General features: G+C 40.9%; 1 protein-coding gene across 1 annotated transcript in view; it reads left to right on the top strand.

Annotated features, from left to right (window-relative positions):
- The window catches only part of ADCY8 (adenylate cyclase 8), a 227264-nt gene that overhangs the window by 100812 nt on the left and 111234 nt on the right, over nt 1-15218 (top strand). The window contains exon 6 of the mRNA XM_058564947.1: nt 13040-13198. Coding sequence (XP_058420930.1) covers nt 13040-13198 — 159 coding nt within the window. The remainder of the gene's footprint in view (nt 1-13039; nt 13199-15218) is intronic.

Here is a 15218-nt window from a genome sequence, read left to right as displayed (position 1 = left end):
TTAGTGACAGATCCCTGACTTCTTTCAGGTTTCAGGCAGATGTCTGTTGACATTGGGAAAGGTGGTGTAGACCCCTAATTAGGAAGAGGATGCAGAAGCCCTTTCCCTAAAAATGATCCAGCTCATTTGATGTGAAACTGGTCATTTCAAGACTGAGCCTGATGTCACACTTCTGGGAGGCAGATGTGCTACCATGGCAGGTCCTGAGGGTCCCATCTCTGGAACCAACCCATGATCAGGGCCCAATCAAGGGGGAGTGATGCTTTGCTATGAGGCATATGATGAAAAGCCAACCCTTCACCATCCCTAAGATCAAGTTGGCAGGTGGAGAAAGAGACTGGAAATGTCCACTGTGCTGTTGCCTCCTCTTTTACAGAGATGCAGAAGTTCCCTCCCCTAAGGACTGTGGAGAGAGGAGCCCACGAGTTCCAACCCAGAGCTCCCTCTTGGTCAGCCTTTGGTAGATGGAAAAGGCTACAGAAGCTTCTTAGCTGTTAATTTGGACACTTGAGTTTTGTCCTGCAAACTAGGATGAATTGTGATGTCATTTTGACTGGTTTCAAGGGAGGCAATGGACCAACACCCAGAGGACCCGATGTTTTATACCAGTTCTACAACTCATTAGATGTGTGAACCTTAGTCTGTCAATCAGTCAGTAGATCAGTCAACAATAATTTGTTGAGCTCTCCCATATGTCAGGCACTGTGCTAAGCCCTGGAAACGCAGTGACGAACAGGTCCCCCAGGAGTCCCTCTCTTGCCCGTGGGTGTCCATTGGGGAGATCATTTGGATTTGTTGTCTATGAAATGAGGCAATTGGGCCAGACTAGCTCTGAAGTCTCTGCCAGTTCTGAAAATCTGTGATTTATCAACCACGTAAAAATCACGTTTAAGTAGCAAAACTTTCCACAGACTTTTATTTAAATTTATTTTTTAATTTTAATTTTTATTGAGATATAATTGACAAATAAAATTGTATATATTAAAAGTACACGATGTGACAATTTATGTATGTATCGTGAAGTGATTACCACAATCAAGTTGGTTAATATATCCATTACTTCAAATAGTTATCTTTTTTGTTGTTCTTGTTGAGAACACTTAAGATCTACTCTGTTAGCAAATTTCAAGTATATAATACAGTATTATTAACTGTAGTCACCATGCTTTACCTTAGATCCTCAGAACTTATTCATCTTATAACTAAAAGTTTTTGCCCTTTGACCAACGTCTCCCCATTTCCCCACTCCCCTACCCCTGGCAACCATCTACTCTCTGTTTCTATGAGTATGCCTTTTTTTCATTTGATTCCACAAATAAGTGATACCATACAGTATTTGTCTTTCTCTGTCTAGCTTACTTCGCTTAGCATAATGCCCTCCAGTTTCATCCATGTCGCAAATGGCAGTATTTCCTTCTTGTTTAAGGCTGAATAAAATCTCATTATCTCACATCTTCTTTATCCATTCAGCCACAGACATTCCATAGGAGTTTGTATCTTATGCTTAAGCAAAAGATATGCTGCTGAGATGGCATTGCAGAAGAAATGAACATTGATTATCAAAATGCTTTAAGATACTTAGAGCACCATCATTTACGTCTCTGGAGAGGAGCTTGTCCCTCCTGACAATTTTATCCAATTGAAGGTCACCTTTCTGAAGTTCTAGGACAGTGAGAAGTGAGATTTGGATAGGTTGAAATGACTCAAGGACTTTCTGTCGTTAATTTATTAGATGCTGCTTTTATTCCTTTAGAATAAGACAATTCAATAGGATGTTTTTTCAACTGCATGAGTCAGAGTCTATTAATACTCAAATGTCTCCTTGATTATAATGTAGATGACTTGAAGTCCAGCATTAATTGTTCCAGTTAATAACAAAGCATGGTACAGAGCGATAAACAAGAGCTCTGGAATTAGGCAAGCCTTGGTTGCAGTTGGCTCCAACTTCTAGAGTTTTTGCTTACTGTCAAGTATTGCACTCTGAGGAATGACTGTCAGACAACATTTGCACCTGAATGTATGTGGAAGAGAATCCCAGTTACGTAGCTCTATCAAAAAATTAATCATCTTGCCGTCAGCCCAGTGGCGTAGTGCTTAAGTTCGGCACGCTCTGCTTTGGCGGCCCAGGTTTGCGGGTTCAGATCCCGGGCATGGACCTACACCACTCATAAATCCATGCTATGGTGGCAACCCACATACAAAATAGAGGAAGACTGGCACAGATGTTAGCTCAGGGCCAATCTTCCTCAAGCAAAAAGAGACAGATTGGCAACAGACGTTAGCTCAGGGCCAGCCTTCCTTACCAAAAAAGAAAATAACCATGTTAACCAACTATTGCTTACACAAGGTGCAATTTTTTATTCAGCCTCAAAGGCACTTATTCCAACTTGAAAACTCCACAGAAGCCATAAAGTCTGGACCCATTCGTAATATTATATTGCACGTCTTGTAACGTCAAGTCAATGTCAATAAACCATTCATTGACTGGTGTCCCCAGACTAGATGACTGCACTGTATATTTGTCATCAGAGATGGATCCCTGTTTGAGGTATTGTTCCCACCTTGTCAGGGTCTCTCCTTGTCCCTCTTTTTAGCATTTCCTCAAAGAGTTAGAATCCCAACATCGCCCCCAGAGTGTGGGAAGGCAAAGAGAGGCTGGTGCTCTGACTCTGACGGGGAGACAGCATCTGGATCCTGGGTCTCTGGGTCCCAGCAGCCCCAAGTTTCCTTGCTCGGTAAGATTTATAATTCTTGCACAGATGGCAAACCAATACTCAAAATGACCCTGGCCCCTATTCACTGATCAGTCCAAATATGTGATGGAGATTGTCCTCTGGTCCCAGACAGTGAGGACGGGGTGCCAAAATCAGGAAAGGCTGAGACTAGCTGATGCTAGTTAGAGCGTCGGCAGGTTTCACAAGTGAGCAGTTGTCAAGCACGTGCAGAAATACACCCATAAGGGAAACAGTTTTCCCTATCTATTTCACTGTCTATTGTCTTTTACTGAGGTATCTCCAGAGTAGTCCTTTTGACCAAGAACCAAAGTTTTTTCCCTAGAAACAAAGGCATGAAAAATGTGCCATCCTAGCTGTTAAGAATGACAGAAGCCACATGTGTGTGTGTGAGTGTATGTAATGTGCATATCTGTGTATATATTGTGTACATGTATATGTGTGTACATGTGTGGTGTGTGTGTGGATGTATAGGTGTATATGCATAAGTGTGTATGTGTGTACACATGTGCATGTGTGTATGTTTGTGTATGTGTGCATGTTGTATATTTGTTTGAGTGTGTGTGTGTTAAGCATTTGAAGCAGGCCTTGGTGATCACTGCAATTCTAAATTCAGACACTGGGGTTAGTGCACGGATAGTTGGTGACCTTGTACGACATAGTGGGGCTTTATCACTCAGGCGATGGGAAGTCACTGACAGTTAAAGTAGAGAAGTGTCATGTTCTGACCTGGGCATGAGGTAGGTAACCGTGGCGTTGGATAACTCCCTCCACTTGACTCTGCATGAGAGGAAGGAGAGGCCGAAGGGAAGGAAACTGGTTGGGAAATATTTTCGCAGCAATCCCGGGGAGAGAAGTCAGGACCTGAAACAGAGCAGTAGCTGTGAAATAGAAAGGGAAGGGTGATGACACTCCAAAGCTAAGACCCTGCGAGTCCCCCAAGAGACAACGTGTGACGTAGAAATTTAAATCAAACCAACCATTTATCAGACCATAAACTTATTTATCAATTGACAGTGCTCCAAGAATTGTGAACAGGATTCCACTTTATTAAACATAGAGTTTGCTGCTGGATGTGATCATGGCAGTGTTCCCTGAAAGACTGCCTGTTGTACCATAAGATGACTAATGGGGAACATGCTGAGTGAACGGAGTGAGCCCTTGACCTGCAGTCAGCAGACCTAATCTGGTCACTGCTTCATCCCATTGTTGGGTGTGTGGCTATGGGTGAGTGTGATTAACTTCTCGGAGCCTGAATGGCCTCTTCTGTGAAACGAGGATCATACGATCCAACTTCAGAATGTTCTTTTGAAAATTCAAGTAGACAGCAGGTGCATTATGACCATAGAAATATTTTTTTTGAATGTTGCAATTAGGACTGACTTTGGCCACTGGAAAATTGGACTCAGTTAAGTTACAGAAACTTATTTTTTTCTTATTGCTTCTATTCTATTCTAGTAAAACAATGATAATAGCTGGGTTCATTGAACACCTTCTATGTGCCAAGCACTTAGATAAGTGTTTTACACGCGTTATCTCATTAAGTCCTCATAACAATCCTAGGATGCAGGCAGGGGTGGTAGGCAAAATACTGAACAACTAGTATGGTTTCAGCGCCAACTAATCAGAATGGTCCAGGGCAGCCAATCAGAATGGATGCCAGCCATAAACAACCAGTATGGCTGTACGGGTACATCCTGACTGATTGAAGTGCTGCAAGCAGGCTGCCACTTTACCAGAGAGAAAGCTGGAGCTTACAGAGTTTGTGTAATTGCACGAAATCACACAACTAGTCTGGCAGAAGAAGGGCGCCCGTCTGGAACCATCTAACTCCAAAGCCATTGGCCTTAACCATTGTGGTATCCCACCTCCCATCTTCAGATTTCTGCAATTGCTTCTCATACCTGAAATCTGCCCTTAATACCCAAAGGATCAAGGTATAGCTTAGGAGATCTCACATACGTCCCTAATAAATCAGCAGGACCGATATTGAGAGAGGAGAAAAGTCAGTAAACATCTGAGAATAGAAAGATAATAAGCCTTAATCAAGTGTCATGGTAAATTCATTTCATCAAAAATAGTTGATTTTAGAAACAGGATATTAGCTAGATGCATGGCAAAAACATGATTGAATGTAACTTTATTTCTAATAAAGCATTGAATACCATCTCAAGCATGTCTGTTCATAAAATTAAATTAATTAAAATAGGCTTAGATAATAGTTCCCTTAAATAGATTGCAGAGTGGCTCCAGGTGGCTCCTCTTCACATGCCCTGGATCTATTTGGGGAGGCTTGATAATTGAGAAGACACCAGCGTTGATGGTGGGCTCTGGTATATGCAATATCTTTATTAATGATCTACAAAAGGCTTCCTTGATAATTCTTAAGGAAAATTGCAGAGGCTGGTTTTTTCAGTGCAGTTGCTAAAAAGTCATAGAATGACACCAGAATGCCAAGTAGGAACTGACTTGTCCCCAACAGTTAATTAGAGAAAAAGTCTTAATCCTTGTGGCAGGGTTGCTCTGCCAAGCAACATGGCAGGACAAGGCATGAAAAACAGGAGTTATTTTGCTTCCCTCACTTGAGGCCAGAAGGCCCAAGCCCCCTGCATGGCTTTTGACATCTCTTCCTCTCTTTTTCTCTCTCTTTCTTATTTTTCCTTTTTGCTCTTTCTTTCTCCCTCTTTCTCTCCCTCCCTCCTTCCCTTGCTTCCTTTCCTTCTTCCTCTCTCTCTCACTGTTCCTTTCTCTTTCTTTCCCCCTAAAACTCCCTTTCTAACCTTGTTCTAAAATGTCATTAATTTCAGCATCCATAAGGCTGCACACTGCTCTTAAAGATGCAGCAATTAGAGTGGTCTTCAGTCCACGGACAAGGATTTTTTTTTCTTGCAAATTTGTTTATGATGGTGAAGATTGAATAGATCTAGTTATAGTTGATAAAGCTAATATCAATGGAACGTTCACCATGTACAAGACACTATACTAAATAATTTTTCTATCACCTCACCTAATATCCTGCAAGGAAACTACAATTACTTCCCCCAGTTTTCAGAGGAGGAGCCTGAAGCTCTGATAGGATAACTTGTGACCAATGACACACCGCTTGTAAGTGGCAGAGCAAGGACCCTGAGCCATGTTCATTGGACTCTGTAGATGTCCAAAGACAGGGAAATAGTTAGATAAATTTTGGCATACTACGAAATTGGAAAATGGGTAATGATTATCATCGTGGTTTACATTAATACTCAGTGGCATAAGAAAATGCTTGTGAGTTTAAAGAAGTATGCATTTGTAGAGTCCAAGCACACACATTATTTAGAGCAACTTCAGTTTTTCAAAAAATCTATTTTTACAGAAAGAGAGAAGGACATAAAGCTCTGTGATGGAAAATGAGTGGCTGGATCTCTTCTTTCACTAGGTCCACATTGTTTTTGAAAAGAAATGGTACCTTAGGTCTTCCCATTACCTTTCCACCCCCAAAAGCAGAAGTTTAATGCTGAGGGGCATGTAAGCATCAGTGAAGGGCCCAAAGAGGACTCAATTTGGAGGCTCGTGTTGTGTCGGCCAACTGGGGCCCATTGCTTACTGACCTTGAGTGAGTGACTTAACCTCTCCCCACTCCAGCTTCCTTAGCTGTAACATGGGGATAAACCATTCCAAAGTAAGCTCCATGAACACAGGAACTGATTTTCTGATTTGTCTATTTGGTTCACTGCTTATGTCTGCAGAGGTCTTCAAGAGATGCTTGTAGAATGAACGAATGAACTGTGTATATAGCATAGGGTGGTTGGGAGGATGAAATGAGAGCGTGAAGATAAAAGGCCTGCCACAAAAGATGTAATAGATATGTCTTAATTCTCTCGGAGCCTCAGTTTCCTAGTCTGTGAAATGTAAATTCATAATGTTTATGGGTATCTACCTCTCAGAATCCCTGTGGGCATCAAAATGAAGCGCTTTGTGAAACTGCAACTTCCATGCTAGGGTAAGACACAATGGCTTTCCAACTTTTTAAGAAGCAGTTGGGCCCTGTGTTTTAAGGCAGTCTGGTACCGAAGTCCAGTAGACGGTGTAGAACAGGTCACCGTTGAAGGCAAAGTCGGCCCAATGGCCACCGTGCTGGCAGCCCCCACGCCTACACTAAGTGACCCCTGAGGTACCCTCACTGAACTCTGGAATCTACAGAGGGGCACTCATTATAAGTCTGCTGACTTTTGGAATTAATTGGTAGAGACCATGTCATCCATCTGTTGGGCTGAGCCAGATCAGACACCAATTTCCATGTGTCCCCTGTAAAAGGAACCATGTAGTGTAAGAGAAATGGACCACTGGATTTAGGCTCACACACCTGGGGTGAAATTCCAGCTACTCTACCTGTAGCTGTGTGACCTAAAGATAGGAACTTCTTGGCACTTAGCTTACTCATTTGTAAAATAGTGCTAGTAATGATACACAGGGTTATTGTAAATATAAGATCCAACACCTGCACAGAACACCTACCCAGTGACCATAGTTGATCTCCGTAACTAACTCCATCCCTTGCTTTTCCTTTCTTCCAGAATGTTCAAGGGCACTGTTTCTTCCAGGTAGCGGAGGACTAATCACTCAGTTCTGACTACATTGTAAATTAGTTCATCCTTTTTGAACCGAGTTATGCCTAGGAACTGCCCAGTTGGCATATTAAATGGGTTGATTGAAGCTATCTTGATGTAAATGGAGCAAATGCAGGCATAGTTTTAGTAGGAAAGGGTAAAGTGATCAATTCATAATTTTGGGGGGAGAATCTGATTCAACCTGTGTAATTATAAGTTGTTATTACTAACAAAAATTAGTAATAGCTATTATTTGTGAGTTTTCAAATTGCACCAGGTTAAGTGCTTTATACACATGATTTTATAAACCATCCTAACAACTCTGCAAAGGACTAGTTGTCTTTCTCACTGCACCTGAGAAAACTGGGACTCAGAGACTGATGCAACTAGCCCAAGGCCCACAGCTTGTAAGTGAAGAAACCTACCTTCATATCCAGGCCCGCTTTAATGCAGACTTGATGCCTCTCGGTGATGTTGAGAGTGATTTCCATTGAGAAGCTGATAGCAATCCCATTTTATAGAGGGGAAAGGGGAATTTATGTCATTTGCTCCAGCTTCCACAGCCAGCAAGTGGTAGGTCCAGCCTTGGAACTTCAGTCTCTGACCCCAAAGCTGAGGAGCTGGATGTTCTTCATCCCACAGTACCAAACTGCTACTCTGCTGAAGTTGATCTCTTTATCCATCCATTTATTTAGCAGTAGAGAGTCTAATCTACAGATCAATGACAGCTACTAGATTATGCTTCCTGTCATTCCTCCGGCACCTTCTACAGATTGATTAATTGGCTAAAAAAGAACCATTTTAAGTATTTAAATTAAAAGAAAAATTATAAGGTTCTTCATCTTTTACCATATACCAAGTACTCCTCTTTAATAGTTCAACTAAAAGAAATAACATCATTCGTCTTTTGCTGGTTAATTGTTGCATTATTTGTCCTCAGCTTGATATAGAACTGCAAATAATAATAATTACTATTATTATTAAGTGGATTCTTTATTTAAAAGAAATCTTAGATGGAAACCCCCCATGAAAAACAGATGAGAGCAAAGCTGCTTTATTTAAAGGATGAAGATGTGGAGGGTCACCCCCTTCTCCAACCAGCAAGTCCAAAGGCACCTCTGTGGTTCTCCTGAGACTCTTAGAAGCATCTTGGGACAACACAGGGCTACAAAGCAAGAAAGCCTTTGAACTTTGTCCATTAATTCAATAAATACTTTTGAGTACTGACTATACCAATAATATAGGTATATGTGCTAATCGCTGTGCTAAGTCCTGGGCACGTGGAAATGAAAGATGGTACCCCTGCCCTCCAGAGGCTCAGAGTCTGTGGAGAAGAAAGAGAAGATGCAGATGTTTATGATATAGGCAATCTGTAGTCATTTTCTTTTTATTTGTGGCTGATGAAGCCCAGCAAAGCATCCCTGGGGCTCTGCTTTGGAAGAATTGAACAGGACTTGTAACTCAGAGCAGAATTCTCTCCATTTTAGCTTCAAGAATACTCAAAGGTCCTCCCCTCAAGAACTGATCTTGAAACACATAGTGTGTGTTTGTGGGTCTACACAACCAATGAGTAGCCTTTCCAAAGATGACCAATGTCTGTAAATTATCATTACTTTTACCATATTTTCCTTCCTATCTTTTATTTGAGTCAAATCCCAGACATAACAAAAAGAAAGGAAAAAAAACAGTGCAATAAAGAAATTTTGTCTTCTTATGATTTTTCTTTGTAGAACAAAATAATAAATCTAAATGTCTTTTCATTAAGATGTTCCAGGGCATTCCCTGTACAATGTTAATTACCTAATGGCATTAGCACAGTGTGCTGTTTAGTAGTCCCTCACAATTAGTTGGCAAAGCACTTTAACATCCGTTATCTCCTTTGGGACTCACAAAGGTTCTGTAAGTGAAGCAATCAGCTAGAGCTTTATTTTACAGCCATTGAAACTCAGAGTCTGAATAAGCTATTTTCCCAGGATCACGAGCCATGTACAGTAGCTATGTTGCAAAGACTGTGAGGTTTAAAAACACAACAGCCTAAGTTTAGTCCTAGAATCCTGCTTACCAGCTATGTGGTCACAAGAAAATACTTTTACTTCTCTGACTGCAGTTCCATCATATATGATAAGCAACCAAGTAGTACTTAGTATGTGCTAGACGCTAGTCTCAACTCTCTACACGTGTTTATTCACTTAATCCTGACAATGCTATTATTATTCCCATTTTATAGACAGAAGTTAAGCAACTTGCCTAAAGTCATGCAGCTAGTAAGTGGCAGAGCAAAATGTAAACTTAGGTAGTCTGGCACTAGAGTCCATATTAATCCCTACACTATAGTGACACTCATGTAATGAGAAGAATGTAGATTGGGACAGATGACTATACCAGTCAGGATAATCCCGGTTATGCTGAAGTAACAAACATCCCCCCAAAATCGGTGGCTTGAAACAGCAAAGGTTTATTTTTCACTCACATTTCCTGTCCATTATGGGAGAGTTGGGGAGTAGCAGGGTACCACTATACATCATCCTTATTCAATAACCCTGGTTAAGAAGGCTCCACCCAGCATCCTTGATTGATGGTGGACACAGAAGGAAGAAAAAAAGAAAGGAGTGTGGTTGATCAGGCTCTAAAAGTTTCTGCCCGGAAGTGACCCATATCACTTCTGCTCACATTTTATTGGCCAAAAATAACATGAAATATGTACGAAAGTGGAATCTTACCATGTGCTGGGACGTTGTAACACAAGACACAGTTGGTGAACAGCACAGATGACCTCTCACCATATCCTGCTTCACAGAAATTCACTGTGAAAGTGCATCAGAAACTGAAATGTTCCTCTCAAGTGCTGGATGCTATTTCTCCTCTTGCTTTGTTGAATTTTTTCAAATGGACTCTACTGTTTTCATCACCAGCAGATGAAGGGACTATGTAGTTTGTAACTTAAAATTTAACATTAAAACAATGGCCCAGAAGCTAGAATCTTCACCAGGGACAAGAATTATCTCATCCTTTCGCTACAAACATTCTTTCTAATGTCTATGACTGTCTTCCCAATATCTAATTTATTTCAATATTTCTAAGTTCTCAACCCACCTCAACTTTACTTTCCTGTTTAAATGACTTTGTATTATCTTACAACTTGTTAGGAACAGAGACTACAAAGACTCAGCTTTGTACATGGAATCATTCATTCATTTGTTTTTTCAAAAAAACAGGAGTCATGTTTTCAACCCCAACTATATGTGAGGCATGATGCTCCAGGCTGTGAGAGATGCATGATTATTCAGACAGGAATATTGCTTTCAAGGAGCTTATTCTCTTTATCAAAGAGCTTAGATATATGGGAACATTAATAGTGAGTATGGACACCCATCCATTCACCCTTCCATCCTTCCATTCAATAAACATTTATTGAGCACTGGCCAAGTTCCAGACAGAGTACAGTGTTAAGATGGGTATATGACAATGAACCTGCAAAGTATCTACCCTCAATTAGTTAAGAATCTAGTGGAAGAGACAGATAATTACAATAAAACACCCAATTATTATTCACATGGGATGCAATAGGAACATTGGGAGGGGCACATAATCCAGACTTCAATTGAATGAGGGAATGGACATTCCAGATTGAGGGAGCATCATGGGCCCAGTGTGGGGAGAAGGAGCACAGGGTTCAGGCAATGACCTGTAGTTTGGATGCCTGGAGTCTAAGGTGTGCATGAAAAATAAGACATAATTGAGGCACAGGACAGATCATGAAGGACTCTGTGTGCCAGACTAGGAATTTTCCATTTTATTGTATAGGCCAGTGGTTTCTGAATACTTTGATCCTCCATCTTTATCAAAATAGATTATAATAATTATAATTTATAAGTTGTATTTATTATATATTCTATCAATTATATTCATACATTTAAAAACATATACTATAAAACCTACATGAAATATGGATTTTAAAGAATAATGATGAAATAAATAATACTTTTAAATATTTTTAATTTAATTACAGTACAAAAATCTTCCTGCTCTTACCATTTTTTAGTGAGAACAGTGGGTTTGATCATAATTGATTCTTTTTTTTAAAAAATCTCAGTTTGTGATATGATAATGCAAAGGTCAAGTTCCACATTCAATTTATTTCTATACCTGACTCTAATGGCTGTCAGAGCTAACTAAATATGTATCTGATAAAGACAGGCAGATTCTGGGGAGACTTGCCCTCTTGACTGTGTTTTCTAAGTCAGTTATGCCCAAGTTCTGTATAAGTCTTGTCATAAATTTTCTTCTTCTCTGATGTCTGTGAGTTATCCATACAAGTTCATTAGAAGGCAACAGATTTTTTATATTTGTAATGAATGGGTTCAAACCCCACCAGAACTCTTCATTTGGAAGATTTGTAAATGGCTTAGGAAATGCGCAGTTCTGAGAATTTTGATAGATGATGTAATTTATTTTTGACAACCAATAGACAAAGAAATATTTTCAAACTTCCATTTTCAAAATTCTCTCTTCAGAGTGTGAATTTCTGGTAAAAAAACTGTTACTTTCTCTTTTCTTCGTAAACCATCATCTTCAGCTTGGATAAAAAATTAAGCAAGTTTGTTTTTTCCCAAATATTTGATGAAGGGAGTATTAATGGCAACCCATTATCACAAAAAAGTGAACCATTTTGGAACACTTGCCTTTTTGTGAAAGAAAAATGGTTAAATCATCTTTAAGTCTGACAACTCTTTTAAGCGTTTTACAGTAAAATAACCATTGAATTTCCATGTGGCAATGAAGATTTTTCTAGTGATTCTATTTCAAAGTATTATATTCTACCATTTGAATTTGTTTCTACATACATGACATCATTTAAGCCATAAACTAAAATTGTTTGAAATACTCTGAAAGTGAAGAAGGGATTCATGTGCTTGGAGGAAACCCTTGATGGTAGAAATCCTCCTCTTTTCTCAAGATGCCTCCTCCCTTCTTACTGTCAAAGGAACATTCAACATGGACACTGTAAGATCGCTAGGGTCAACCATACATCAAATTTTGGTAAAGATAAAAAACAACAGCTATGAATGGAAGTTCTGACATTCTCTTCCTGCATCCCACTGGTTGGCCCAGCTCAGTGCTGAGATGTGAGCACTTTAACCCGAGACCACTGCTCTAAGGAGTTAGGAGATCAGGAAAGGGTTTCAAACAAGAGAATGAATGATGGAGTGATGAGGTCACATTGGTGTTTGTGATAGCTGTGTAGAACATGGGCCGAAAGGAGATGAGGCTGAGGCAGGAACCCCAGACCAAAGCATGGTGGTAGTCTGAACTGGAATGTTGGTGGGAGGAATTGAGATAAGGAAACATCATAAAAATTAAAATATTGAGGTTGGAAATGGAGTGTGCATAATGTGTAGAATCTATAATCTATCCCAGGTTTATGCATTAGTGGATAGAGAAAGATGTTGATGCCATTTTCTGAGAGAGGTTATATGGAATGAGCAGGTTTGGAGAGAAGGGTGATAAGGGCCCTTAAAAGTTCAGATAGAAAGGAGTTCAGAGGAGGAAGAGAATCCCTCCAGTTATTAGGGAATCCAAGAAGCCTTCATGGAAGAGGTGGCATTTGAATGGGCAGGAGTTGAGCTTAGGGAGTGGACAAGACCTGGGCTGCTGCCAGGGCCAAGGGTGCCCACTCAGGCCTTACGCATGTGTCTCTCCATTCACCTATGTCAACAGGTATGTGCGGTCAAGGACAAAGCATGATGTTGACATGCGAATCGGAATTCACTCGGGCTCAGTGCTATGCGGCGTGTTGGGCCTACGGAAGTGGCAGTTTGATGTCTGGTCTTGGGATGTGGACATTGCCAACAAACTCGAATCTGGAGGAATCCCCGGGTAAGCCAAAACAAAGCTTTCTTTTTGCTTAACCCTTGTCATTTGCTCACTTGGTGACAGTGGGTTTCCCATGTGCATATTCAGAGGTGTAGATCAAAGAAGCAATTATTTGGGAGGAGACAGGACATTAAAACGTCATACAAATGTTGGCCCCAAAAGTCCAGTGAAATTCATCATAGGCAGTGAGGATGATGGGATGACATTCAAGGGTTCAGGACCAGCCCTTCAGGGCATTGGTTTGCAGACTTGACTTCACATTGGAACAAGCAGAAGAGCATTTACTGGGGTCCAGACCCCATGCCAGTTCATGTAAAGCAGAATCTGTGTAGAATCTATTTTAAATTCTTAAAGCAGGGGCCGGCCCGGTGGCGCAAGCGGTTGAGTGCGCGCACTCTGCTGTGGCGGCCCGGGGTTCACCTGTTCGGATCCCAGGTGCACACCGACGCACCGCTTGTCAAGCCATGCTGTGGCGGTGTCCCATATAAAGTGGAAGAAGATGGGCACAGATGTTACCCCAGGGCCAATTCTTCCTCAGCAAAAAGAGGAGGATTGGCAGATGTTAGCTCAGGGCTGATCTTCCTCACACAAACACACAAAAAAATTCTTAAAACAATTCTCAAGGGTAGCCAGGGTTAAGACTTATTGCCCTTGTACATGACCTTACCCTTCCTTGAAAACTCAGCTCTCCAAATTTTGCTGGCAAGGACTGGTGGGTATAGAATCCCCAAAAGTACTAGTGGCCTGGAAAGGTTCACTGAACCTTGAAAATAATAATAATTTAAACATTTGCTTTTGTAGTATGTACAGTGTACCATCCATTATTTTGACTTCTTTATGCTAATCAACTCTTATAATATTCCCAGTGTTCCCTAAGAGATGAATACTATTATTTTTCTGATTTTATGAATGAGAAAGTGGACTTATAGAAAGATGAAGTAACTTGCCCAAGATCCCAAGATCTGTCAGCTAGCAAGTGGTCGAGTTAGGGTTTCAATTCAGGCAATTTGGCCAGAGTCCTTACTCGTAGCCACCATGCTAGTCTATGCAGACCACGATACAGCACAATAAGTAGTATGATTGAGTTAGACAGTCATGAGCACAGAAAAACTCTTCCCCAGAATCATTTACCATGTGAAATTTTCATGATTCAAGTCTGATCCTTAAGGCCCTTGATGTCATCTGTTGTTTTGCTATAAAAAAAAAACAACTTGAATCATGGGCTACAGTGGCTGATGATTATGCAGCAATGAATCACTTACCTTGTGAGTGAGCCTAGCCAACTACCAGCCTGCACATGTCCACAGCTTTGTTCTCTGCTTCTTGCCATATGCATTTCAGGGGAAATCGCATCTTACAGTGGTTTCTCCAAAGGACCCTCCATGTAGCCCTGTGGACATAATAAGACCTGCTGTTGTTCTAAAAAGGTTATAGACAAGTTGAAGAAACAAGGCACAAATGGATAACAATTGAAATGATAGGAAAAATTCCAAGACACTAAGAGAACTTTTATTGCATGGTGATTTGGACAATATTTGCCATTGGGTTCAGAAACATTTAAGGAACTTGTTTTTCCAATGTAATCAACACCACTGAAAAATCACTGACTCTTAAAAGTTGCTAGGATCAGACAGACCATCAAGAAAAGCCAACAAACTGCTTAGGTATGGGGCCAGCCCAGTCGCATAGCGGTTAAGTTCACATGCTCCACTTCGGCGGCCCAGGGTTCTCAGGTTCGGATCCTCGGTGTGGACCTATGCACAGCTTATCAAGCCATGCTGTGGCAGGCGTCCCACATACAAAGTAGAGGAAGATGGGCAAGGATGTTAGCCTAGGGCCAATCTTCTTCAGCAAAAAGAGGAGGATTGGCAACAGATGTTAGCTCAGGGCTAATCTTCCTCACCAAAAAAAAAAAGGGCTTAGGTGTGGCTCAGCAGGGCTGTATGTTATCAGAGGCTGCAGTGTCCCTTCACCCAGTGTCCCTGGGTGGAGTCAGTGATACACTGTTTATTGATTTATGCTT

The sequence above is a fragment of the Diceros bicornis genome, chromosome 21 (genome assembly GCF_020826845.1).
Source record: "Diceros bicornis minor isolate mBicDic1 chromosome 21, mDicBic1.mat.cur, whole genome shotgun sequence".
In the NCBI taxonomy this organism is placed as follows: Eukaryota; Metazoa; Chordata; class Mammalia; order Perissodactyla; family Rhinocerotidae; genus Diceros; species Diceros bicornis.
This window is presented reverse-complemented; position numbering and strand designations above follow the sequence as displayed.